The following is a 27618-nucleotide window of genomic DNA, read 5'->3' as shown; positions in this document are numbered from 1 at the left end:
TCAATTCCCTTTATACTTAGATAAGTTTTAGCTTTAGTTTTTAGTTTTAAGATGTCAATTGTTATACTGACATGCAGGTTTAGAAAACTTTTTTAAAATACTGAATTGCCAAGGCAGGAACAACGTAAAAACACTTATGTATATGTCATAAGAATTAAGGCTGGTAAGTTACTGTAGTAGCTGGAGCACCTAGGTTAAAATGAAATGTAATTTATTTTGAATTTGGATTTAATAAAGGGTTTAAAAAAAGTTGTCGTGGAACTGCTCCACTGTTTTGGACTCACAGCTTTATTAAATCTGCAATTGATCTTTATAAATATTTTCAATTGATTAATTTTCTTTTTATTTTGGATCAATCAACTTCCTATGTAGAATCAACTCTCAATTCCCTCGAGAAACCATTATTTAATCGCAGGATTTCGTATTGTTCCTAGTTTTCCACCACGCCTATCCCACTGATCTCCCATTCACACAATTTACCTACAAAAGGACCCATTTCGAAAACAGCAAGTATCATTATTAGCATCATCAACGTCACCGAATCGCCTCATCACCTGTTGGCTCGTTGCTGTTACCGAGATTTCAGAGGAGTTTTCTTTTTTCCATCGTTTTGCCTACTGCCCTTCCTAAACACGAAACGCAAACCACCCCCCGCAAACCACCCACCGAGGCAACACAAGGAAACGTGGGAGCTGCTGACCACCACCGAAGGTGCTATAGTGAAAGCAACAGACATGCGCTCGTCACGGCAGAGCAGAAGCAACTTCAGCACCTATCTCCGCCAAGGATCACAGATGCGATTCCGGTTTTGTATAAAAGCGGCTGGGATCTTGAGGGAAACCACTATTCGCAGTCCGGCAAGTCGATTGGCCACTTCCAAAGGGCCATTTTAAGGGAATAATTTTAAAGGTGAACGGTAGTAGTGTGCAAACGGCAGATTGGTTGAGAAGAGTTCAAGACTTGCAAAGGATTAGAACAGAAACAGCAGAATGCAGCAAGTGACACAGTTCAAAACGCTCGCCTACGTCTCACTGATGTTGGTCGTGCTTTCGACGGTTAGATTCTGCCGTGCGGATGGTGAGTGGAATATGTTACGACGAAAATCACCCAACGGGAAGGTGTGGTAATAAGATTAAATCTGGTTGAGATACTGCGTGATTAGGTGTCAATTGTGGTGGAATTGTTAGTGATGATCGCAATTTTTTAATTGGCAAGACAAGAACGTTCCTGTGAGGCTTTCCTGGTATAATATCGAATGTCGCGTCCAGTTAGAAAAGGGTCAAATGTCCCTAAAAAACAACTGTTTTGAAAAGAAGTACATTTTTCCTCATTATCTGTTAACCCAAATATTCTGACCGAAGAATATTTATAGAGTTGAAGTGTACGTTATATTTAGAACGAGGAAGAAGCGTCTGTCCACCAGTTTAATTAATTCGATTCTAATTAAGGAAGCTATAGTATACAACCCGAAATAATATCGTGTTGCGGTTACCCGCGTTAAACTGTCCCGGAATAATTACGTCTCAATCCCTAAAGTGAAACCCAGGAGTTTGCAAAATGCGTTCTGCAAAGCCTAGAGTGAAGGTTTACTAAAAATTTAAAGATAACATGAGTTTACCAATTGGTGGTTGTGTTCTGATAACACTAGTTTACAGCATATTTGAACTGAACGCTGATGGCCATTTCCGATGTAAAATCATGCACTGAATCCAAAAAATGCAGTTCAAAAAAATCTCAGAAAGATGGTGTTTACTAAAATACAAATATCTCCGATTGTAATAAAGTTATATTAACTATTTTAACGCCAAAATAATGATGATACAATTTTCTTTCGATTGTTCTCATACCATTTTTCAGTGAGATTAGTGGTACAACCACTACAAACATTTTTATTGACACTTGACTATGTATTCCAGAAAAAAATACTCTAATTACCAGAGGAACTCAGACCAGCAATTAACTTCTCGGTTCACATTTAGATTCGAAATGTAGCCTTCCGAGGGTTTTAGATTGCTACTTCTAGCTTCTACGCAAATGGAGTGTACTACGAACCGGAATGCAAGAACAATTTGGATGGATTGAATCATACAGTGGTGGCGGTTGGATTCGGAAAACTCATAGGAGAAGATGACTGACAAATCGAGAAAATTTTATGTTGAGGAAACGGCTCGGGATTGACAGGATGTGGCCTTGTAAGGACCCTAATTTTCAGCAGCAAATCACCAGCAATCTACCAAACCAAACTCACTTGAACAATCACACTGAATTGTTATTGCTTCCACTCAACCTAATTAAAAAATCCATGATGTGATCCTTGAGGTACTTCACCGTCACCATGCAGACCTTCCTGATGGTGATGACCTCGAAGTCCTCCTTGGAGCACATGATGTACCCGATTGGGACGCTGATGCCCACCGTGTCGAAGCTCTTGTCCTTGACGAAGGCTCGCCACGATTCACAGAATTCACCCGGGAAATTGTCCTTGCAGAAAACGCCCAACGTTTTGCCATCCTTGGATCCCTTAATCGCCTCCAGCAGCTTTTCAAAATTGGCTTCACCGACGGAATGCCCTCCACACCGTTTTTCTCGAACTGCTTCAGGAAGTCGATATTCTTCTTGCTGGTCAGGAAAAAGATGGTCTTTTTGCACAGCGAGGTTGATTTGCTGTAGATGGTTTGTTCGTCTACGCCGACCGCCGTCAGAATGCAATTCACCTTCTGCAGCGAATCATCATGGGAAAACTCTGATTCCTTCCAGTAGGCGTAGACGCATTTTATTCGTCGGTAGAAGGAAACCTTATCGAGCACGATGTTCAACATTATCGCATCCAACGGTTTTCGAAGCGGGGACACTTCCGATTGATCTCCGGTTGTTTTTCTTTGTTATGTCCTGTTGGTCGGCTGAGATCGCTTACGGTTCGTCTCGCCAGCATTCCTTGGTTGTCGTTTCTTCTCCTTGTTCTTCTTCTTAGTTCCTTTACTTAACATCGTTCACTGTTCCGCAATCTAGTGCCAATCACCGACGGACATCGATTGCCATCCATTGACGGTAATCGAATGTGCAGGAAGGCAGCTTCCACACCTGCGTAGGATATCGCACCCATTCATCAACACACATGGGCCGGGACCAACGGCTTTACTTCCCTTCCGAGGGAAGACGTGGCCAGAGATTTTTATTGAACCCAGGCCTGTTGGGGTGAGAGGTAATCACGCTTACCACCGGCGCTGGCTTGGTTGTAGCTAGATCGATGTTATCCTTGCGATTGCAAACCAAATCATTCAAGCTGTCAGAAATACCGGGTTGCCAAATATACCATAATATTCGTATTTTACAAAAAATCACAGGTTGCTCTATGACCGGCACTGTCGGCACAATCGGCATGCCTACGGCACACTGACAAATGTTGACCCAAGATTGGTGTGCGGAGTGACCTACCCCTTGGCCTACTGTGTTATGTGACTTATAACGAATATACGTTGTATACGAGTACCCCGAATACAACGTATGACTCGTCTAATTTTGCATAACATTTGCAATGTAAAATTAGACGAACTATACCCTATATTCGGGGTACTCGTATACAACGTATATTCGTTATAAGTTAGGTAGCACAGTAGCTAGTTCTTAAAACTGATATTTGACTGCGCCTTGTCACAACTTCAACGTGCGCCGTTCTGAATTTAAGGAAAATTGATATCAGAATCATTTACCCAGAAGCTGGGTGGACTCCACTCATCGGAGCAAAACCAGTTTACTGATTTTTTTGACAACTCCATACAGCATGTACAAATTAGAGTCGGTGTATAATAAGTCACGCCTAGAGTGAAGCCAAGTCTACCTATCGAACTGTCAAACCAGCTACCTATCGTGCAAAGTAAACAAACATTACGATGCTATGAAAGGTCCACTACAGCCGCTATGATTTTTTCTCGCTAGAAGTAAGTAGAAGTCCTCGGTTGCCACGTTAAAAGAAAGGGAATCTTTCGAAAACCGTGATGCGAGTTCAACTGTTTTTCTCTTGGCGTGACTCATTATACACCGACTCTAGCACAAATGAGTGCGATCAACCCAGTCACTGAGTAGCGTCAGAATAGCGTGACTCGATATTTAAATTCTGGTTCACTTAGGCTCTGAACCATTTGAAGAATTTTTTAACTTTTGGTTAAAATACGACCGATGGAAAGTTATCGATGAACCCTCCGAGCATGGTTATTGCTGACAGACAAGAAGTTAAATTTTGACAACCGTGGGTCGAAAACCGGTCGATCGAAAGCACGGGGATTTTCGAACATAGAAAATAACTTTGGAAATGTCACTTTTAACCACGAGTTAAATTTAACTCGTGGTTAAAAGTGACATTTCGAAAGTTGTTCTGTATGTTCGAAAATCCCTGTGCTGTCGATGGACCGGTTTTTGAGAAGAACTCAGCCACAGTTGTCAAAATTTAACTTCTTGCATTCAAAGTGTTTTTATGTTACTTCATACGCGAAGTTAACGATTTTCAGAGTTGGTTGGAAATGCTAACATGAAGCTTTAGTGTGATCTTTAGAAGAGGGTAGGTGGATAGTTCCGTTAGAGTACGGCAGTATGAAAATTGAATAGAAGTGGAAAATGAGCGAAGAGCCATTAATGCGACAGTTTTAAGATCGACGCACATTTTTGCCTAACCCGTACGATGTACGCGGGGACTTGAAGTATGTCTCCAAGTCCACAGGCAAAAATGTGCGTCCCTCTTTTTGCTCATAAACTGACTGCGGCTGTGGAATAGTTCTAGCGACGTTTTCATCACTACCTAAAGCCCCACGTTGCGAGAGCATTTCCAGTCGATGGTGTGTTATAATGCAGTTCTTCTTTACCCAACTTTTTTTTGACGTAGGACTACGTCTGTGATTTCTATATGAGGGTACACTCTATGAAAACCAAGAATGGAACATGTAACAAAATTATGGAAGATTTTGAACGTTAATAACTCAGCTGCCCCTGGACCAATTTCCCTAACACAGATTTCAAAGTTGAATTCCATCTGGTATCACCAAACGGTGTTTATTCAATCATCGCGTGGTGAGAGCGCAAGCAGCGAGCTGCAGCCCACATGAGCATTAGACTGATGCAAAATTTGACTTTTTCGCTCCACAGTGCTTAAATGGTTTCAAATCTGGTCCTGATTAGCCTCCCAAAGTTACTACTCATTTGGTTGGAAACAGACTTCGCACGAGCCATTTGAAGCTTACATGTAAATTACTATGGGAAATCTCCTTTTTTTGTTCATTGCCTTCTAGTTTTTTTTCCATATTGAGCTGCAAAACAGTTCGATAGCTATTCTTATAGAAAATTTTCTCAGCTACAACTTTGCTAAAGATTGTTTCTATGTAAAACGAGACAGGAAAAAGTTATTAATTATTTAAGAGATTGGTAAACTTATGACATGATCCAGCAGCTGCTCTGTAGGCAACACTGTATTTTGCAGTGTGACATAGTAGCCATGATTTTTGTGTCCTATTTAACGCCCCAGAAACACCAATGTTGCCTGATGAGCAGTTGATTGAGCATGATCATAATACATCAACGTATTGAGCCATTGATAACTTTCGATCTTAAATTTAATCAAAAAGTGGTCTTGAGCAAAGTTGTAGCTGGGAAAATTTCCTACAAGTACAGTTGAAAGTTTTTGAAGCTGACAGATATGGCGAACTATTAGATAGACATGAACAAAAATCTTGGTTTTACCATAGTAATTCCCATACAAACTTCAAATGGTTTGTGCCATTTCAGTTTCTCACCAAATGGGTTCAAATTTTGAGAGGTTAGTCAGGATCCGATTTGGAATCGTTAAAGTATTGTGGAGCGAAAATTTCAAACTTTGCATCACTCTAATGAGCATCCATAGAAAGAGGAAGAAGCTGCACCGCTTATGATCGGAATCATTAGCTCTTCGTGAGTCGCTGTAGGCCATCTATGTCAAACGCGTCATACTAAAGAGTGTAAACAGAGAGAACCCCGTTCAAATTCCTATTCCTACTTAAAACACAAGCTCCAGTTGCTGCAGTTAACAAATAAGATTTATTATATAAGACCACGTAGCCACGTAGACCACGCCTACGTTACCATTGCGTACAACCCCATAGGGCTGTCCCTTGTAGTTTTTTTTTATATTTTAAACAAAAATCCTCGGCTCTGTAAAGCTAATACTATTGAGCCTTATCACATAAATAAATTAACAAAAAAAAAATTATTTCAAGAATATTGTGAGAGCACTTAAGAAGTTCCGAAATCTTCATGAAAGTCCGGATACCTTCTAAGAAGATTAGAGATTTTCTTGTAGTTTAATTTTAATCAAGGACGTTCAAATCAAGGATGATCAGAGAACTTCAAAACAGCCCCATAAACTTTATGAAAATTGAAAGAACTTTCAATGAGTTCCGAGGAATTATGTGATATTCTGAAGTACATTTCAGGAACGTTTAGGAAACTTCATGGATATTGTTGGGTGTTCATGGATGTTTTATAAAAATCATGAAAATTACTCAGGATCAGGGTTGGGAAAATATCAAATCACGCCTCATTTTTTCAGGCAAAAATCAACAAGCGGTTGATATATTGCAAGCTGTGATATCGCAACTCGGAATATCAAGCTAATAAAACTCACCAGTTGCAAATCTGTACAAACTGTGGTGAGATTAAGTTCGACAGTGAGCATGTATAAGGGCGTATACGCGATGATCGATTCTCTTCATCGATTTTCTCTTTGCATTGCTACAGCTAAGCGAAAAATTTTTCTAGAATTTGTTCCATGCAGAGTTGTAACAGGTTGTTTTGGCTATCGAAAGCAACAGAAAATGTACCGAGAAACGTTAATTCTAGCATGTTATTAGCAAAAGAGAAAATCGGCTAAGAGAATCGATCTCGCGTTTACACCCTTATGCATGCTCACTGTCGAGTTTCGTGATTTTTCCTTTACTCCCGAACGCAGCTGATACTTTCACAATGGTTGAAATGGCTTCGTGTCTGGCATCGGTAATGAGAAAAATGAGATAACATTATTATACCTTCTCTTTCTAAGAAAACGAGAAGCAACGGAATCATTTTTGCGTTGATTCAACTCTCAGCTTCAACTTTACACGCTGTGAACAGTCTCGCAATATCAAAGGAACCTGTAAAATCAATATCAAGCATGACATTTTGCTCCAATATCAGCGTATGAGAGCGGAAAAATATGAATTTGCTAATGATCATGCCATCACTGCTCAGGATCATTAGAACATGGAAGGAACTTCAGGGAATGTTGTGCTAACATACCCAAGAAATCGCTTTCTTCCGGAATGTTTCCCCAAGTTCTCCTTAAAGTTTCTTTCGACTGATCCGGAAGCCCTCAGACTTCCGACTTTCTCCAGAGGTTTCTTCCAATCTACCTTAAGAAGTTTCTTCTAGCGTCTCCTCCAGGAAGTTCAATTAAATTTCTACCAATTGTGTCTCCCAGAAATTTCGTTCGTCTTCCCCCTGGAACTTTCTCCACTTTTCGGCTTCTATTGGAAGGGTTTTCTGAGCTTCTTCTGGCTTTCTCTGCAAATGGCCACTACTGGAATTTGTTTCAGATTTTCAAATCGTGTCTGGCCGCCTCTGGATGTGTCATTCGATATTTTTTTCTGGAAAGCTTCTTTAAATTGTCACCAGAAGTGTCTCAATATTTGCCTTGGAAGTTCCCCGGAAAGTTTGACGATTTCTCTTAGAACTTTATTCGATATTCTTCCAGAAGAGCTACTTTATTCTTTCTCTGGAATTTTAATCGGCTCCCTTCAGAAGCTAGTTCAAACATTGCCCGGACATTCATTCCGATTTCTCCTGGAAAGTAAATTTTCCATTCTTAGTTCAAAAGTCTTAATACTCACAAAAACATAAATTTAATTGAAATAATAAAAACCGACAAATTTGAACATAAATAATCGTAATTCAAGATCTTGACAAAATTACTAATAGGGTGTCCCAGAAAATAAAAGCACAGTTTATTATTGGAATAGAACGACCATAGACAAACAGACATAACACTCGAAAGTTGTTCATCGAACAAGCATTTAACGGACAATTTAAAAGTATCGTAGTTGGTAGTACCGCCACCTGTGGAGTGCATAGTCAATTCCCTTGCATTTGAGTTTTACACCGCCATCTGTTCAGCGTAGTGCCCACCACAGTGTACTCAACAGATGGCGGTAATGTTTTAGCGACGATGTTTTACAGTGAGAAATATTCAATGTGTTATGTCTTTTTGTCTGTGGAACGACGTTATGTTAATGAACTAAATTTTTTATTTCATATATATGTTCTCTATAGTGTTCTCTATCGATTGGATAAAAATAATCCGCAGTTCCTTTAATCGTATGCCAAGCAGCGAGCTTTTGATCTGATGCTGCCCGTGAGCTTCAGCACAGATTCCTTGGCGATAATTTTTCAAATTTTTCGATTGCATTCGCTGCCTTGAAGTGTCCAAAAAGTTTCGATTGACCGGGCCTCCGGACAATTCGGAGGATTCATCTCTTTTGGCATGTATTGCACATTGTTTGCTTTGTGCCAAGCTACCGTGTCTTTCGAGTAGTGCATTGATCCCACATCGGACCAAAATAGTACTGCACACTTAATCTAGCGCAGTGAAATCTTCAACAGCCGATTACCTCGGCATTTACTTTTGCTGATATCTCTGCAAATTATCTATTTGGTAGCTGATATCTCAGCAAAATCTTATCTGTTAGCTGAGTATCGGCAATTGTTTTACTGAATCTCAGCAAAATAAATTGCAAATTGTTGGAATCTCGGCCAAAAAAATTAAGTGTGTGGGCCATCATGTTGACGGATAATGGGCCGCAGACGCCAATTCAAACACGTCCGAACGTAACTCTCAGTGTGCATCGTCTCCTTCGTCATAAATGGCTTTGACAACTTGCCACACTTCCTACCGCTTGCCAAACCATGACCTTCTTACCAGATCTTTCGGTAAAAATAGACTTATCGAATCGTCAACATCCTGACCATCACGGGCTCCCAGAAACGTCTTGTAGTCAATTGTTTCATCGTCCATGATAACACACACAAATTTTCCACACTGCAGGCTATCATATCAAGTGTAACAATTTAAATCGACGTGTCTTATTTGTAAACAATCACTTCAATCGACGATTTGAGGCAACTACTAGCTCACTCACAGAAACTAACAACACCAGCTAGTAGGGGAAAGATTCCCCTATCTGATGATGTTTTTTGCGTGTATGAGTTAGCAGTCAAGACAAATCGTCAATTTAAGTGATTATTTACAAAAGCAGATACGTCGATTTGAATAGCTACGCTTGATATAGCTTCCTAGCCCTCGGTTTGACGGATGAGATTTGTTTCTGAATCCATTTCGGCTTCTTCTGGTTCTTGAACGTTTTCATCCCCTTTGGCACGTTGGACCAGTGCACAAAACATTCAGGTTCAATGAGTAATTTTCATATGAATATGAACAGTCTCATCATTCACTGCCTCGTGAGAGTCTGAATGATTGGGAAGTAAACGAGTCACTGACAGCAGAGCACTCAGTCAGCACGTTTATTCTTCCGTGATGGTACCCAATCCTTGTTTTAAATGACTGAGCGTAGCAAGCGATACGAGTTGCCTGTTCGTGAGTGACTTATTGTTTTTGTTGGCTCTTTCATTGCCTCGTCCTCTACCGGTTGGTACCTACATACGGTGTGGATAGAGCAATTAGTTGAATAGACTTCTCTGACGTTTGTGAATTGCACAAGTGTTAGTGCAGAACCACAGACAAACAGACATAACACTCGCAAGTTGTTCATCGAACAAGCATTTAACGGTCAATTCAAAAGTATCGTAGTTGGTAGTACCGCCACCTGTGGCGCGCATAGTCATTTCCCTTGAGTTTGACGTTTACACACTACCGCCATCTGTTCAGCGTACTACCCAGCACAGTGTACTCAACAGATGGCGGTAATGTTTTAGCGCCGATGTTTTACAGTGAGAAATATTCAATGTGTTATGTCTGTTTGTCTGTGGCAGAACTTTGGGAAAATTCAAAGGATTTCTTGCACTAATACTTATAATTTACCCAAAGTTCTGCACTAATACTTGTGCATTTCCCAAACGTCAGAGAAGTCTATAGAGCAGTGTTTTCACGCTCAGTCTAAGCAGTCTTCGTTGGACGTTACTCTTCGATGTTCTCAGTTTTTTGGCCAAATATCGAGCAGAGGCACTTTTTTTTTTATTGACGAATGCTTGATGATCTTCTGGTTCACTTTTCGGTCAAGCGGTTCTGGCTTACAGCCAGATTTCGATGTGTCCTCGAAGGTAACGTCTTCATCGAACTTCCGAATGGCAGTTCGGAATGCTCGTATACTTACTTCCTCCATTTTCGCCAACTTCCTTGCTGATAGGTTGGGAATAGAGCATAGTGCTTAGACAAATGTTGCTGCTAAGGCCATTGCCTCAGTCCTAGTTGAGCAAGTGGATCTTATGTTTTGAACTCCAGTACGATGGTGCTTAATAGGCTACATGCATCTTCATTTTGCGTTACTTAAGACATTGTCGGGGTTGAAGAAGATAATTTGATCGGAGCTCCAAGCAAATTTGAAGAGCTTAAAATATCTTAAAAAGCATAGATGAAGGTTGTGCTGCCTATAATCGCAAATCAGTCCCATATGGAGTTTCGTCAATTTTGAGATAAAAACGCTATCCACTATCAATTGGCATCTGATTTCATATTAAAGGGTGATACAGTCAAAATTTGGTCAAGGGAAAACGCGTGTAAATCGGTGAAATCGTTTATTTAAAAAATCATATTAAATTTCTTTTTCAAGTTCAATTAGTATAAAATTCAGGAAAATATTCAGTTAGGCTTCCGCTTTTCCAAATCCGAATTGCCGGGCCTTACGCTTGACCCCTGCCATCAGATTTTGTACACCCACCTTGTCCACCTTCTTCGCCGCAGAAAGCCAGTTTGCCTTGAACTGCTGCTCGCCCTTAGCAGTTTTTTTGGTCTTCTTTAGGTTCCGCTTGACAATAGCCCAGTATTTCTCAATTGGGCGGAGCTCTGACGTGTTGGGAGGGTTCTTGTCCTTGGGAACCACCTGCACGTTGTTGGCGGCGTACCACTCCATGGCCTTTTTACCGTAATGGCAAGATGCCAAATCCGGCCAAAACAGTACGGAACAACCGTGTTTCTTCAGGAAAGGCAGCAGACGTTTATTCAAACACTCTTTCACGTAAATTTCTTGGTTGACAGTCCCGGAAGCTATGAAAATGCTGCTTTTCAAGCCACAGGTACAGATGGCTTGCCAAACCAGATATTTCTTTGCGAACTTTGACAGTTTCATGTGCTTGAAAACATCTGCTACCTTTCCCCTTCCTTTTGCCGTATAAAACTCCTGTCCCGGCAGCTGCTTGTAGTCGGCTTTGACGTAGGTTTCGTCGTCCATTACCACGCAGTCAAACTTCGTCAGCATCGTCGTGTACAGCCTCCGGGATCGCGCTTTGGCCGTCGTATTTTGTTTATCATCGCGATTTGGAGTCACTACCTTCTTGTAAGTCGATAGTCCGGCTCGTTTTTTGGCTCGATGCACGGTTGTAGACGATACACCCAGCTTATTTGCGGCATCTCGGAGAGAGAGGTTAGGGTTTCGCTTGAAACTACCGGCAACTCTCTTTGTCGTCTCAGCGGCTTCCGGTTTTCGATTTCCCCCCGATCCAGACTTCCTGGCTGTCGACAAACGTTCCCCAAACACTTTAATTACATTTGTAACGGTTGATTTGGCAACTTTTAGCGATTTTGCCAACTTTGCGTGCGAGTAGCTCGGATTTTCGCGATGCGCGAGCAAAATTTTGATACGCTGCTCTTCTTGCTTGGACGGCATTTTGACAACTGAAGAGTGAATTCCAAAATCAAAATAGGAGCAACATTCTACACACACACACCTTCAAAATGAGGGGTGTTCAGGTTTTTTAAATGCAAAATTGAAAGAAATACGTCAAGTTGATATTGAACAAATTTTGACCGTATCACCCTTTATGTGATAAAACTATGAACTTTGATCATGAAAAATGTGAAAACAACATCAGGTCAGTTTGTCCCATCAAGCAAAATAATCGCATATCAGTCCCATCCTGAAATTCAATCAAGTTAAAGATCTACTTTTTGAACTGCAATATTTTAACTTGAAAAAATTATCAATTAATTTACTATTATTTATCAAATATTTGCAAGTTCAAGTTAAAGATCTACTTTTTGAACTGCAATATTTTAACTTGAAAAAATTATCAATTAATTTACTATTATTTATCAAATATTTGCATGGAAATTGCACTTCGTAGCTTCGACTGCCATTTTCTCAATGCCTACTTTTTCGATATGGGACTGATAAGGGATTATAGGCAGTATACACACTTAAATTTTTTCGCCGAGATTCCAACAGCCGAGTAGTTCTGCAATTTATTTTGCTGAGATTCAGTAAAACAATTGCCGAGACTCAGCTAACAAATATCATTTTGCAGAGATATCAGCTAACAAACAGATATTTTGCAGATATATCAGCAAAAATAAATGCCGAGGTAATCGGCTGTTGGAGATTTTACCGAGCTAGATTAAGTGTGTAGCACCGACGAACCGACATGCCACTGGAACATTTCGTTTGTCCGAAATGCGAGTTGTCAAATGAGCGAATGGATCTGTCAAACGGGTTATCAGATCTGTCAAACGAGGTGAGACGCAAACCAAGTCAATATCAATGTTACATGTGTTCGTGTCCTTGCTCATGATATGTCGCGATCGGATGAATAGATGGCGGTAGTGTTTAACGTATTTTAAATATGGCGTCATGGGCAAGATTTTAAAAGTAGCTTTTATGAGCTGTCACGTCGCTTCGCCCGTGGTTATAGTACGGCAGTGTAAAAATTATATACAGAAAGTAGAAAGCGAGCAAAGGACAATCAACGGATGAGTTTGGTAAAGGGAATACTCTACTGGATTCATAACTTCCTCAAATGGCCCTTCGCTCGCTTTCAACGTTCAACATGATTAGATAAAGTATCTTAAAAAGGATTATAAATTGTGCACAATGAAAATTCTTGTACATATATCGTTACCCTAGCAGCACACTTGTCATTTAACTGTTGTGGATGCTTGTATGCACCTTATTTCAGTCACATTCAAGTTGCAGCAACCTATTTTGATGGATGTGTGTTGCTTGGGTACTGAGGACATCGTGAAGGTCCTGGTTGATCTATTAGATCATATAATATGAGCCCTTAAACGATCTGGAGATCTTAAAATAGCCAAAGGTCAAAGAAACTAATCCTGAATAAGGAATTTATCTTTTTTTAACATGACTGCATTCGAATCATGGGCTACAGGACCATCATAAAAGCAAAATGGTCAATGTTACTTGTGTACAGGGAAGCCAGATTTGACAACATGTCTTTATTTTGAAGACATTTGAAATTTTTTCAAGATTTTAATGCTTGCAGACATTTTGAAGCCACTTCATTTTATTTGAAGATTTTTTTAGACATGTTGAAGTTGAAAAATACTTCAGAAGGATTTTTTTAAATTTCAAGCAGCTAAGGGTAGATTTTTTTGTCATGGAAATGAATATATTGCCTTCAAATTTTAAACTGCTTTTTAATGTTGATTATGATTAATGTATGTAATAGAGTGGTTCAAAATATTGATTTTGTTCCACCAGGCTCAGGATCAGATCCTGATTATTCTGCCAAAATTTGAGTTTTTTTGGATGGCCTTTTGAAGTTTATAAGGGAATTGCTATGGGAAAAGTGAACTTTATGTTCTTAACTTCCTAGTACTTTGTCATAAAACGGTAATACTGAAAAATGCCATTTGCTCTTATGTGAGATTGTGTCAGATTTTACTTTGTTCTAGACCACTTTTTGATTAGACTTCAAGATAATTAGGTAGGGGAAATGGCTCTAATATTGGCCTAAGGATCTAAGATTGGGCCCATCGCTAAAAATCAATTTTATCTAGATGAACGCGTCATTGGGATGGTACTAACGGATATTTTTGGTCGCTATTGAAAATTTAGTCGATTGCTGAATTACATCCATTTCCCCTTTTAATTAATTTAGAAGCCGATAACATTCTGATATGCCAATCGACTGCTTTCAGGGCGACACTGCATCTTGCACTTATGACATAGCAGCAAGGTATTAGTCACTCAACGCAATGTGCCGAAAATAGATTCAGAACAGTTAGGACACATTTATCGGCACATTACCGGCTCATTTTCGTATGTTTCAGATTATAATTAATATAAACTGGAAGCACTGCCTGGATTACCATTGTCAACGGTTATTGAAGTTGCGTGTACGTAAACAAACGTGGATCGAATTATTTTCGTTAGATTTTTTGTTTTGCTAGCAAACGGTATTTATTAATTACAATGGATCATTCCAAGAAATATGTGTTAAGTAACTGACTAAAAATAGTTTTCTTCAAATAATATCACATATTTCTGTGTCTCCATCGGCATAGGATTTTTTTTAGTATGCTGGAGAAAGAGTTCGGTGCGATAAACTTCCACCTAAAAAATATCCTCACGATTCCAAATCAGTGCAGTCAGTCTCATGGGAGGCTGACCAGCGACAACAATAAAATCATGGAGGAGGACATGCGTGGTATGGCTGATTACCTGAGAGAAGAAGCTAGCTTTCGCTGTCGGATGATGCATTGTCGTATCTACGTACATATGATTAGAAATAACATACAATAAGCCATCGCAATTAGGTACGTTTTCTTTGTCTACTATTATGCATACTTCTTCAATCTCCGTCAGAAAAAAAACTCAATTACCGATTGGCTCGATTGGTTCCAAATTCTCAAAACCCTCGCTAACCACTCGTTCTTCCACATTCGGATATGCCCACGCAGTTAGATTTTTTTGCCGAGATGGGCACCACCGAGCAGGCTCGGCATTCATTTTTACTGAGATCTCAGCTAAATTTATGTTTGTTAGTCGAGATCTCGGCAAAATTCCCGTTTTTTACCTGAATCTCGGCAAATTTTTCACTGAGATCCAGCAAAATAGATTACTGCTCGGTGGTGCCCATCTCGGCAAAAAATCTTAGTGTGCAGAATGCCCTCGACAGGGCCAAATACCCATTCGCTCTAAGAGGCTGTCCACATTCCCCGTGGACAAGTATTGAGAGGTTTAAGACACTGATCGCTGTCAATTTGGTAGCCCCCTTTTAAACGTTACCCCCGGCATGTTTTATCCTCTCCAACTCACTGGTATTTTTCGGATTGTGATCGATCGGAAGCACATCAAGCTTCCCGTTCATGCACGCGATCGCCCGCGAATCCCTAGCATTCACACAATACAACTTATCGTTCAATACTATAACGGCAACAGCCGTCGATCCGGCTAACCGATGATTCACCATAGCCTCGTCAACGTCCAAAAAGCCACGTTGCAGAGCCATCTTCACGGCGTTCCCGTACTCCGACCGTTTCGTCACAAACGTGTGCAAGTGCTTGCCAGGCATACTGCCCAGATCATCCTGTAGCGAGAGATCCGGTAGCGCGCGTGTGAGTTCTACATGCGGATGTGCCAACATTGCATACAGCGCGATGCTACCTTGTAGTAGTCGTACTGGCAGAAGATATCGAGAAGTAATTCTCCAGCAGCGACTTTCAACCGAAAAGTTTGCTCCTGTGCTGATGGGTCGGATCGAAGCCCGATTGCTTTTGTTGTCTCCGCCGTTCCTTTACAGAGGCTTTGTGTGCTGCAGCTGTATGAAGAAATTCGTAAGAAAATCTAAATAAAAATACACGGATAAGCTTATGAGAGCCAATTCCTGGTGAACCTTGGCACGTACGATTATAGGAAAAAAAAGAACGTTTCACTTCCTTGACGAGATTCAAGGCCGCCGTTTTCGACCACTGGAGCGAATTTCGAAGCGAATTTGTACTTAGTAAATAAACAACTGTCAGAATCATCCATACAAAAGCACTGTCACCAGATATACCAGATCAATTTGTACTTGACCTTTCATGAACTTCGAATACATAAGGACACAAATCTGGGCACAAATATACTCGTTCGGCACAGTACCGGCACAATGCGGCACACTGTAAACAGTGTTAATACAAAAGCAGCTGTGCCGAGTGACTGAGCCCTTGCATAGTAGCCTGGATTTATGCCCTATTCTTCGCTTCAAGCACACCAATGTTGCCTGCTGAGCATGTCAGAAGAATATCATTTTTCAAATTAATTAATAACTAATTATCCTGACTTTCAATCCAAATGCAAAGTTGCAGCTGAGAAAATTTCACATTAGTTCAGATAGCAGACTTTTCCGCAGAGCATTACAGCAAGGGGCTAGAACGATAAGAACAAAAAGTCCACATTTCCCATATAAACTTGAAAGGGCCAGTGCAGTATGAGTTCACATTCAAATGAGCCCCAATTTTGGGAGAATTACGTGGACCTGATTTGAAATTGATTGAGCTTGATGGAGCAAATTCGATATTTTGAACCACTCTAGTAAGATGAAGCAACCAGGTGGAAGAAATCCTACCGAGCATTTCGCAAGCATACATTGGTAATCCGTATCTTGCAGCTCTTGAATTACTAACCACTCACGTTGGTGAAGATTATGATCTACATTAAACTGTTTTATGTAATGTTAACGTTCGGTGAATTTGGGAACTCCTATGCACTATGACTAGAAAGTCATCTCGTTTATTTTTTAGAAAGCCAGAACTGTAAACAAGAAGAAGATGAGTTGTACGCTGTAATTATTGACATATCGACTGAACCCAAGCAGTATTGCAAGTTTAAAGGGTGATACGGTCAAAATTTGGTCAAGGGAAAACGCGTGTAAATCGGTGAAATCGTTTATTTAAAAAATCAAATTAAATTTCTTTTTCAAGTTCAATTAGTATAAAATTCAGGAAAAATATTCAGTTAGGCTTCCGCTTTTCCAAATCCGAATTGCCGGGCCTTACGCTTGACCCCTGCCATCAGATTTTGTACAGCCACCTTGTCCACCTTCTTCGCCGTAGAAAGCCAGTTTGCCTTGAACTGCTGCTCGCCCTTAGCAGTTTTTTTGGTCTTCTTTAGGTTCCGCTTGACAATAGCCCAGTATTTCTCAATTGGGCGGAGCTCTGGCGTGTTGGGAGGGTTCTTGTCCTTGGGAACCACCTGCACGTTGTTGGCGGCGTACCACTCCATGGCCTTTTTACCGTAATGGCAAGATGCCAAATCCGGCCAAAACAGTACGGAACAACCGTGTTTCTTCAGGAAAGGCAGCAGACGTTTATTCAAACACTCTTTCACGTAAATTTCTTGGTTGACAGTCCCGGAAGCTATGAAAATGCTGCTTTTCAAGCCACAGGTACAGATGGCTTGCCAAACCAGATATTTCTTTGCGAACTTTGACAGTTTCATGTGCTTGAAAACATCTGCTACCTTTCCCCTTCCTTTTGCCGTATAAAACTCCTGTCCCGGAAGCTGCTTGTAGTCGGCTTTGACGTAGGTTTCGTCGTCCATTACCACGCAGTCAAACTTCATCAGCATCGTCGTGTACAGCCTCCGGGATCGCGCTTTGGCCGTCGTATTTTGTTTATCATCGCGATTTGGAGTCACTACTTTCTTGTAAGTCGATAGTCCGGCTCGTTTTTTGGCTCGATGCACGGTTGTAGACGATACACCCAGCTTATTTGCGGCATCTCGGAGAGAGAGGTTAGGGTTTCGCTTGAAACTACCGGCAACTCTCTTTGTCGTCTCAGCGGCTTCCGGTTTTCGATTTCCCCCCGATCCAGACTTCCTGGCTGTCGACAAACGTTCCCCAAACACTTTAATTACATTTGTAACGGTTGATTTGGCAACTTTTAGCGATTTTGCCAACTTTGCGTGCGAGTAGCTCGGATTTTCGCGATGCGCGAGCAAAATTTTGATACGCTGCTCTTCTTGCTTGGACGGCATTTTGACAACTGAAGAGTGAATTCCAAAATCAAAATAGGAGCAACATTCTACACACACACACCTTCAAAATGAGGGGTGTTCAGGTTTTTTAAATGCAAAATTGAAAGAAATACGTCAAGTTGATATTGACCAAATTTTGACCGTATCACCCTTTAATGAAGGTTTAGAGCATTAATTGGTAACATTAATATATGTGAAATTTGATTTAACAAATGTATTCTCAGGATATTTATTTCAATGATGACCATCAACTACTCAATGTAGAGTCAAATAAGTAAAACATAAATTGTGGGCTGCTATAAACCAGACTTAATTGCTTACTGGAATTAATATTTAGTACGAAATATTAATAAAAATGTAAATCAACACTTCTATTAACAAATTTGCAATGCTTAGATAATCAGGATCAAAAGTATTAAACATCGTTGATAGCTTTAAAGTATAAAATTGTGTGTTTCCAAAACCGATCCCTTACTGTGTCAAAATTGAAGTCTGTACAATTAATGGTTAAAATTAGCGCCGTTGATTTCATGTTTAGCTTCACCGCACTAACTTTAACGCGTTACATTCACTGATATACTTAATAACGATTAACTACACATGATGTTTTTCCGCGGTTACTTGTTGATGCGTTTTTAGAATGTATTTGGAGTTGTGACCGAAACATCTTCCCACGGAACCACAGGATGATCACCCGGACGAAATTCCCCAGAATATCAGATTTTTTACATGAAATGAAGCAAGTATTTTCATCGTTGCTATAAACAACCACGGTAAATCGCAAATGAACTGCAAATTGCAACCAGGACAAAACCCGTAAAAGAGAGTAATAAGCTCTCACATTGCTGCAAGCAAAACGATAATTAAAGCACCATTATAGCACACTCTAAAGCCTCCGAGGCTCGGCAGAATAAAACACAGATTTTGTTTTGTTCCTCTAATTGAAACCACCATGAAGATTATGATTACGGTAGATAGTGTGGGAGGGATTGCAAGATTGCCGCTATTTTGCATTCTTACTGGTTGGACGAAAAATAGCCAACAGCAACATAAAAATAGCACCACCTTCATTCGCAACAACAGCAACGACAACGCCATAAAGTCGTTATCATTTATCATTTATATATTCTCATCTGTCTAAACGTTAAGATGCTGGCGGGCAGACAGAACGAACGCTCCCGGCATCGACCAGCTAAGATACCTACTACTGCTTCCCTCCGGAAAACGCGTTACCCACTGAGGGACTATTTCTCCGCAATGACACTACTCAGTCGGTACCGCGTTCTTCAGGGGATAACTGTAGCTACTAGGAGATGAGTTGATTTTAATCATTTCTGTGCGCATTGTTTTCTTTCCATTGACGCCGACCGGGTGCAGCAGCCGATATGGACAGCGTAAGCGAAGTGCGGCACAAGCGAGGACCGACGGTGGGATTGTTTGCATTTCCGCGGGTCGGCCGGTCCGATCCGGACCTGCTGGAATGGGGTGATGCAGCAGCCGCCGCCGCCTCGCTACCACTGGAACTGGCAGATGATTATGGTACCGATTCAATTAGATTATCTCGAGCACCGAGACTCAAGTACTTGTGCGATCATTTCAGAAGACTATCCCATCCGGGAATCGAAACGGCAGGGATTGGTTCCGTTCCCGCGGGTAGGACGTGCCGGAGCCAACCCCGCCCGCTACTACTACTGGCCCAAGACGGTGCAGCAGAAACGTGCTGGCAATTCCGGTGCCAACAGTGGCATGTGGTTCGGCCCCAGGCTAGGTAAACGTGCCAACGCGGCATCCACCGAGATCAAAGGTGAACAATTGTAAACACAGGTGATTAATTGTTCAGTGTTGAATGACGATTTAAACTTTTCCGTTTTTTTTATCATCTTCCAACTGTGCAATGAGAAAAAAATCTACATGTTACTGGATGGGATGTAAATGGGCATTTTGACGCAACGGACTGTGCATGTGAGGGGAAGGGAATCCATTCCCCGCAATGAATGAGCTGGTTTTTCATTCTGAATATTTTTCTCTCTCTTGAAATCTGTGCCATTTCGAAATGACTAACGTGATATTCCTTCCAAAATCGAACAGGTAACGAAGTCTACACACCCCGCCTCGGCCGTGACTGGGACGGGGAAACCGGAGACTTGAACGCCCACGGCAGAAGCAGCAGCAGACTAGCAGACTTTGAGCGCCTTCTCCGATCATCGCTATCGTCGGAGAACTAAATTAGACTAAACTCAACATTTTTCTTATTAGGATTATGATTGATTAGCATTGTGATCAGCTTATTAAGAATACAACAAACAACGCTAAATTGTCCGTCAAAGATCCATGAGTACACCAAATCACACGGAAAAAAGGCTGGAGGAAGCTTGTTCGAGTGCAAACTGCGATTGAAATAGTTGCTGAAAACAAGCTTTCTAACTTATTAAAACCGGTGGAACTTTCACAAACAATTTTGCGAACCTTGCAATGCAATATGAGTAAATCTCTCTTCAAACAAAATAATAACAACAACAAAATAAAATAAAACAGTGCATTTTGCGGATGGGATGTCACACAGCTCAGTTTGTCTCTCTGAAAATGCAATGCAAAACAACTATGAGTAAAGTGTTCAAAAACCAGTGTTGCTCCTATTGACAGTTAGAAAGGTTATCCCCAAACGTTGTATATAAGAAGTGAAAATATATTCGCATTTGTAAATTAAAAAAATTACTGGGTCAATGCTCTAAGACACATATCCGAATCATCCCCGTGGTTTATCCTTTTAGCAAGCAGCGTGCTACAGATGAGACTCAGCATTTTCCAAGCAAAGGTCTCTAGGTACGCCTTATGACGGATCTTAAAAACTTCGATTTGCATGAAACTTTGCGTAATTGTTTGTTATTTATTGAAATTCGGCCAGTTTGGATCTTTCGCAATTTTTAAATTGTAGCACGAACTGTTAAAGCACTTGGATTGAACCCAGAAGATCTTGCAGTTGAATCAGTTGCGAAAACCTACTACACGTTTCATTCTGGGAAAGTCTCCGAGTTGTCATATTTTTCGTTTTTTCGATTGGTTGAAGGCGCTTGATAAGATTTTTCTAGAAAATGCGTGAGTATAAAAATTGAAGGCTATTTCCGTGATTATTTTTTATGGAATTCCGGTCGTGTGAGCTGTGGTTCGGGTTCTCCGTTATTTTTGGTTCCGTCGTGAGATTTGTATTTTCTAGTGAGCGGTTCAAGAATAAAATTTACGGTTTGCTAAGTGTAGTAGCATAGAGGTAACTCTAAGACCAGAAGGTCCCGAAGAAACTTGCTCAACTTTTTGGCTCAGCTCTGGTACTCTCTTCGGTCCCAAGCTAATCGATGCACCCCTCGAAACATCGGCAAATCCACGAAACCCTCATTTTATCTGTCAAACTTTCATAGCGAGTCAAAACAAACATAGTGCAGTACTAGAATTCGATTTGCTTGGGACCAATAGGCTAGTCAAGTAGTGAGCCAATTTTAAATCGTTAGTTGCCACTGGTTGGTAGTAGTGCTTTTACGATTTTGGTTACCTCTGATATTTCGGAGCAGCTGCATGCTCAAGATTCGGAAACCAGCAGCAGTTCCGGTGTATTTATGTTTCCGAGCTAAAAAAGAAGGAGGACGAAAACGGCCAGTGGCACATCTATCGCTAGGGGCGTTGCTGCTCTTCTGCTTCTGCTGCTTACAAAACGAAAACTCTGTGATTTGGACCATGTCATTTTTGAGAGATCGGTGAGATAATTCCATATTTTATATTATGTTGCGAACAATTTCAATTTATATATGGCAACAAGGGTTCTAGACATTGCTGGTGTTAATATAAATCGATCGATAATGCAAACTTGAATTATTCCTTATTTCCACTGTTGAACTCTGTTCAGTTGGCATGAAGACACAAACTCACACACACAGATATCCAGGTAAGGGAAAGTTCACGGCTCCGAAAAAAATAATTACGTTTTGATTTTTGTAAAGGTATTGGAGAGAGATAACAGATATCACATATTTTTTTTCTGATTTTTTAGGGAGGATGTGCAAAAACATTTTCTAGTCATCATGGAATAAAGCTGGACTCAAAAAAAAAAACACGAAACAGCGACATTTTGGTTTTGCAGAGTGTCTCATTTTTTTAAAAAGAAATTTAATTGTCGGTTCGGTGAACTTCCTCTTAAAGATGCCCACAAAACTAGCTTCTTTTCCCTTTTTTCTCATTTTCTTCATCTCTTTTCAGAAAGCGAGTAATGGCGCTATAACCATTGGCCATAAGAGTTAGTGCTCATGTCCGAACCACTAAAAGAAGATGGAGCATTCCTTAACATTTTTATACTAGATTCTCCCAACGACCAATAAATAAAAATACAACGGAACGTACGGTACGAGATGTCCACGTTTCATCTATTTATTTGATTCTGAAGAGTTGTGTTTAAATCTTTGACTTAAACAGGCCCGATGTTTCTGAATCATCTTGCCCCTTTAATGCTGCATAGTAGGCCTGGCCCTTTTGATATATTTTGCTCATCTCTGCAACATATTCCTTTTATTTTTTTATTTTTTTTTTTTTATTTAATACATCCATCTGACAATAAGTCTTAATGAACCAGAAGCCATAACAAATACTAAATGTATCTGGAGTTAATAATACGTCTCTGGAATTGAGCAGCAGGTTCCCCAAACTCGAACAACTCTTCAACTGTAGAAAACGTGCGAATCATACTCGTAGCAGGTTCATGTTGTCCAAAATAAGAGCGGTGTGAGTCTTGACGCAATAGGAACGTTGAGCGTAGAAATCTGCTTGGCGCACGAAAGTTCAAGCAAGAGAGTAAGTGGGTAGAGTCAATTTCACCACTTAATAACTTCGCGACGAATGTTGCCTGTTGAATTTGTCGCCGTCGTTGTAACGTGTCCATGCCTAGCAAGCGACATCTCTCAGCATACGGAGGTAAGTTTAGTGGATCTCTCCAAGGAAGTTGTCTTAATGCTCGACGAATGAATGTTTTTTGGATACGTTCTATTCTGATGTTCCAGGAAAGTTGGTAGGGAGTCCAAACAACAGATGCAGTCTCGATAATCGGACGAACGAGTGAACAGTACAGTGCTTTTAAACAGTACGGATCCGAAAAATCTCTTGAGATTCTTGATATAAAACCAAGCTGACGATTAGCCTTAGTGATTACCATTGAACGGTGTAAGTCAAACGTAAGTTTAGGGTCCAGCATTACACCTAGGTCGCTTACTTGTTCTACTCTTTCTAGTACAAATCCATCAATTGAGTAATCGAATACGATTGGCGTTCTTGTGCGATTAAATGTCATGACCACACATTTTGATATACTGACGGAAAGCTTGTTTAAGCGGCACCAATCAACAAATTGGTCTAACATTGCTTGGAGCTGACGGCAATCCTCGACGTTCTTGACAACAACGTATAGTTTGAGATCATCGGCGTATATGAGCACACAACCACTCGGCAAGAGGAGCGTCACATCGTTGAAGAAGATTGTGAACAGCAATGGTCCTAAATTGCTGCCCTGGGGAACACCGGAGGTTGCAGCACAGACTTGTTATGCCACGATAATTTGTCACGTCACGTTTGTCGCCCTTCTTATGGACAGGGAACATAAAGGAATGTCTCCATATTTCGGGGAAAACTCCTTGGTGCAACGAAGCGGTAAAGATGCGAGCTAGGGGATCAGCTAAAACAGCAACACAGCGGCAAAAAATGATTGCAGGTACACCATCAGGACCCGGTGAAACAGATTTCTTCAACTTCCTAACAGCTTTAACGACATACATATTGCTAACCACAAATGTACGCAAATCGATGGAACCCTCAGGAACATTGCAAACCGCTCTTTCTACTTCATCTGCGTTGGCGGCTGAATCCGAAAAAACAGAACTGAAGTGGCGGGAAAATAGATCACACGATTCGAGCATAAAGAAATAGTAGTAGAAGTAGACTCCAAATCGCCAAAACATACGGATGAAGGAATATTCGACGATTTTCGCTTGGAGTTCACAAACTTCCAGAAGCTCTTGGGATTTCTACGTAAATTGGTCTGGACACTCAAGACATATGACTTGTATAGGGTTGAATTAAGCTTACGATAGGCGTTGCAAGCGCGATGAAAGTTGCGTTTCGTTTCAGAAGTTCGATGTCGGCGAAGTTTACGCTGCCAGGAATTTTTATCGCGTTTCAAAAGCCGCAGGAGAGGAGAACTCCAAGCAGGAGATATAGGAGGTTTTCGTCTTGGAGTGTTATCGGTGAGCCAATTGCAAATTATGTTGCAAAATTGTGCAGCCATATCGTTGACGTCATTTGTTGCCAGAATACTGCTCCAATCACAGCTCATCAGGAACTCGTTGAGCATGACGAAGTCGATTTTTGAGTAGTCGAGCGTATGTTCACCAGCATCAAGGGATTCCACACGGTCAACACAATCGGATTGAGTTGGTAAGGAGAATAAAATCGGTGGATGATGCAAATCAATAGCCAGCAATGGGGACACCGCTTCGTTAACTACAATGTTGCAATCGGAATCACAGAAAACCAAATCTAGGATGCGCCCCAGGTGATTGCGAATAGAGTTGTATTGCCGGATATTCAGGAAGCTCGTTCCATCCATCAGAGCAGCACTGGCAGCAGACGTCGTGGAAGGATCAAGGTTTAAGATTCCATCATCGAGACAATCCCATGCTATGTGTGGTTGATTGTAGTCACCACAAGCAAGCAAAAGGTCACCATCTGGAGTTGCATCACGTAATTCACGAAGAGTAGCTAAATGGGCATCGATAACACCTACGTCCCGACTACGATCTGGAGGAATATATACAGCGCAAAGCACGAACCGCTTTCCGCGAATACAGGCAGACACACTTACTTGTTCCAGGTTACTACCATTAATAGTCTTTATCTCAACAGACTTGTAAACGCTGGCCACGGCAATAAGCACTCCTCCAAACTTCACTTTCTGGCTATTACGAGCACTGCGATCGCAGCGAAATACATTAAAGTCAGTACCAAAAAGTTGCAGTGAGTTGATGCTGTCGTCAAGGCCCGTTTCTATCAATATGATGACATCGTAATTGCAATCACATACCGCTACAACCAGGTCGTCAATTTTGGTTCTTAGACCACGTACGTTTTGGAAGTAAAGCCAAACATCGTTGTCACCAGCAATTCCACAACTGTTGTCACGAGATGCCGGCGTGTAGGAATTTTCGGCGCGTCCCGACATAGGTAGGGGACGTTCAAGGCGTTGTCCATGTTGGCTGGAGGTACTCCCGGCAGAACAAGTTGGTGATCTGAGGAGGGAATCATCATCAGGCAGGAAATTATGAAAATTATGTTGATACTTGCCTAGACAAGCAAGCTGCAAGCTTTTCTTCTTTCCTTTATTTAACGTCGGTCTCTGTTCCGCAATCTAGTGCCAATCACCGACGGACATCGATTGCCATCCATTGACGGCAACCGAATGTGCAGGAAGGCAACTTCCACACCTGCGTAGGATATCGCACCCATTCACAACACACATGGGCCGGAACCAACGGCTTTACTTCCCTTCCGAAGGAAGACGTGACCAGAGATTTTTATGCCTCAGAAAAATCCAACCGACCTCGGCTGGCATTGAACCCAGACCAATTGGGGTGAGAAAGTAGTCACGCTTACCACTACACCACCGGTGCCAGCCAACATATACCTAATAGACAAGAAAAATGATGGTGGTATATTTATCATTTTCCAGGATGCTTTCATGAACTGGCGGTGTTGGTGTTTAGATTAGATTACATTAGATTAGACACCGTCTGGAAAAGTCTCAAACTAGCAAACATGACGATATATCAGTGTGAAAAAGGAAGTCCAAAAGTCATCACAGGATATGCAAATGATAATCCTGTGTCAATTCTCGAGAAGTTTGTGGCAGATAAGGAGGCTGATGAAAAATCAGTTCGTGCTGATTTCTTTGTCATCAGAAGTGGGCAACGAACAGAGTTGCATTTTACTCGCGTGTGCAAAAATGTGCTGCCGAGACTCTCAACAAACCGTCTCCCGTCGCAACGAAAACAACAGGTGACGCGCGAGAAAGAGACACGCGAGAATAATGTCGTTTTCGTTAACCCTCCGTTACTCGCGCTGTTGTACTTTGTACAACACACATGAGTTTTCCATTGTCATTTTGTTGCTGAGTTACCAATCGATCTGAAACCAACGAGTATTCCTCAAAAAACTTGTTTTGATTTAAACAAGCTAAACTTTGATTACAGTAAATACCTACAAAATGCGGATAATAGGGAAAATGTAAATGGAAACCGCGAAAACGTTGACCATACTACGTATCAAGATTCTGACAAGATAGAAAGTTACTGTCTCTGACAAAGTTGTTCAGGAGATCATAGCCTTGTCACTGACGGACAGTAGTTCAGAATTTTCTCACTACGTAGCGCTAGTATACAAGTGATATTCTCGCATGTGATATATATCGAGATCCTGACCAGATAAAAAGTTACAGTCTTTCACAAAGTTTTTCAGGAGATCAAAGCCTATTGCTTGGTGCTCAATAGTTCAGAATTTTCTCACTACGCGACGCTAGTATACACGTGAAATTCTCTTATAAAATATCTCGAGTTCCCAACCAGTTAGAAAGGCATAGTTGTTCAGGATGTCAAGGCTTTTTCGCAGGTGGACAGTAGTTCAGAGTTTTCTAACTATGCGGCGCTACTATAGATGTAAAACTCTTGCATATAAAATATCTCTAGATCCTGACCAGATAGAAAGTAAATGTATTTGGCAAAGTTTTTCAGGAAGTCAAGATCTTTTTGTTGGGTGAAAATAGTTTAGAATTTTCTCACTATGCGGTGCTAGTATATACGTGCCTTTCTCCCATATTCAATAGCTCGAGATCTTGTTCAGCTAGAAAGTTGCTTTCTTTGGCAAAGTTCTTTAGGGGGTCAGGACTTTTTGGCTGGTAAACAGTGGTTAAAAATTTTCTCACCACCTGGCGTTAGTATACATGTACACTTCTCGTATATGCTATATCTCGAGATCCTGATCAGATAGAAAGTTGTTCAGGCGGTCAAGGTCTTTTGGCCGGTGGACAGTAGTTCAGAATTCTCTCACTTCATGATGCTAGTATACATGTGAAATTCTCACATATAAAATATCTCACGTTCTTGACCAGATAGAAAGTTACTGTCTTGAACAAAGTTGTTCAGGAGTTTAAAGCCTAGAGTTTATGAGAAAATACTAAACTATTGTTCACCAGCCAAAAGACTTTGACCTCCTGAATAACTTTGTTGTAGACAGTAACTTTTTATCTCATTAGTATCTCGAGATATAGCATATAGGAGAGGTGTACATCTATGCCACGTGGTGAGAAAATTCTTAACTACTGTTTACCAGCCAAAAATGCTTTGACCTCCTGAACAACTTTGTCGAAGACAGTAACTTTCTATCTGGTCAGGATCTCGAAACAAACCACATGCGAGAATTTCTCGTGTATTCTAGCGCTACGTAGTGAGAAAATTTTGAACTACTGTCCACTAGAGAAATCTATCTGATCAGAATCTTGAGATATTTTACATGCGAGAATTTCGCGTGTATACTAGCGCCACATAGTGTGAAAATTCTG

The 27618-nt window shown here is 40.9% G+C and overlaps 1 protein-coding gene across 2 annotated transcripts; it reads left to right on the top strand.

Moving 5' to 3' along the window:
- Nucleotides 1–873: 873 nt before the first annotated feature.
- On the top strand, nt 874–20632 carry LOC135704820 (cardio acceleratory peptide 2b-like). 2 transcript variants are annotated; one of them, XM_065226339.1, is made up of 4 exons: nt 874–1077; nt 19356–19517; nt 19579–19782; nt 20067–20632. In XM_065226339.1, the coding sequence occupies exons 1-4, from the start codon at nt 990–992 to the stop codon at nt 20201–20203; spliced, it is 591 nt and encodes a 196-aa protein (XP_065082411.1). In that variant the 5' UTR covers nt 874–989; the 3' UTR covers nt 20204–20632. The 2 variants fall into 2 exon arrangements, with proteins under 2 accessions (XP_065082411.1, XP_065082410.1); XM_065226338.1 differs by having other exon boundaries at nt 19579–19802; nt 20067–20189.
- The last annotated feature ends 6986 nt before the right edge of the window (nt 20633–27618 follow it).

The sequence above is a fragment of the Ochlerotatus camptorhynchus genome, unplaced genomic scaffold (genome assembly GCF_037179485.1).
Source record: "Ochlerotatus camptorhynchus isolate MF236.1 unplaced genomic scaffold, CSIRO-AGI_Acam_v1.1 ptg000248l, whole genome shotgun sequence".
Lineage (NCBI taxonomy): Eukaryota > Metazoa > Arthropoda > Insecta > Diptera > Culicidae > Ochlerotatus > Ochlerotatus camptorhynchus.
Note: the sequence above shows the minus strand (reverse complement) of the source record. Positions and strands in the feature narration are given on the sequence as shown.

Excerpts from the sequence above, each read along its gene's own strand:
- LOC135704820 (XM_065226339.1), top strand. The coding sequence starts at position 990 with ATGCAGCAAGTGACACAGTTCAAAACGCTCGCCTACGTCTCACTGATG. Across the intron at positions 1,078-19,355 it reads TAGATTCTGCCGTGCGGATG|CAGCCGATATGGACAGCGTA; the intron begins GTGAGTGGAATA and ends GACCGGGTGCAG. Across the intron at positions 19,783-20,066 it reads GGCATCCACCGAGATCAAAG|GTAACGAAGTCTACACACCC; the intron begins GTGAACAATTGT and ends AAAATCGAACAG.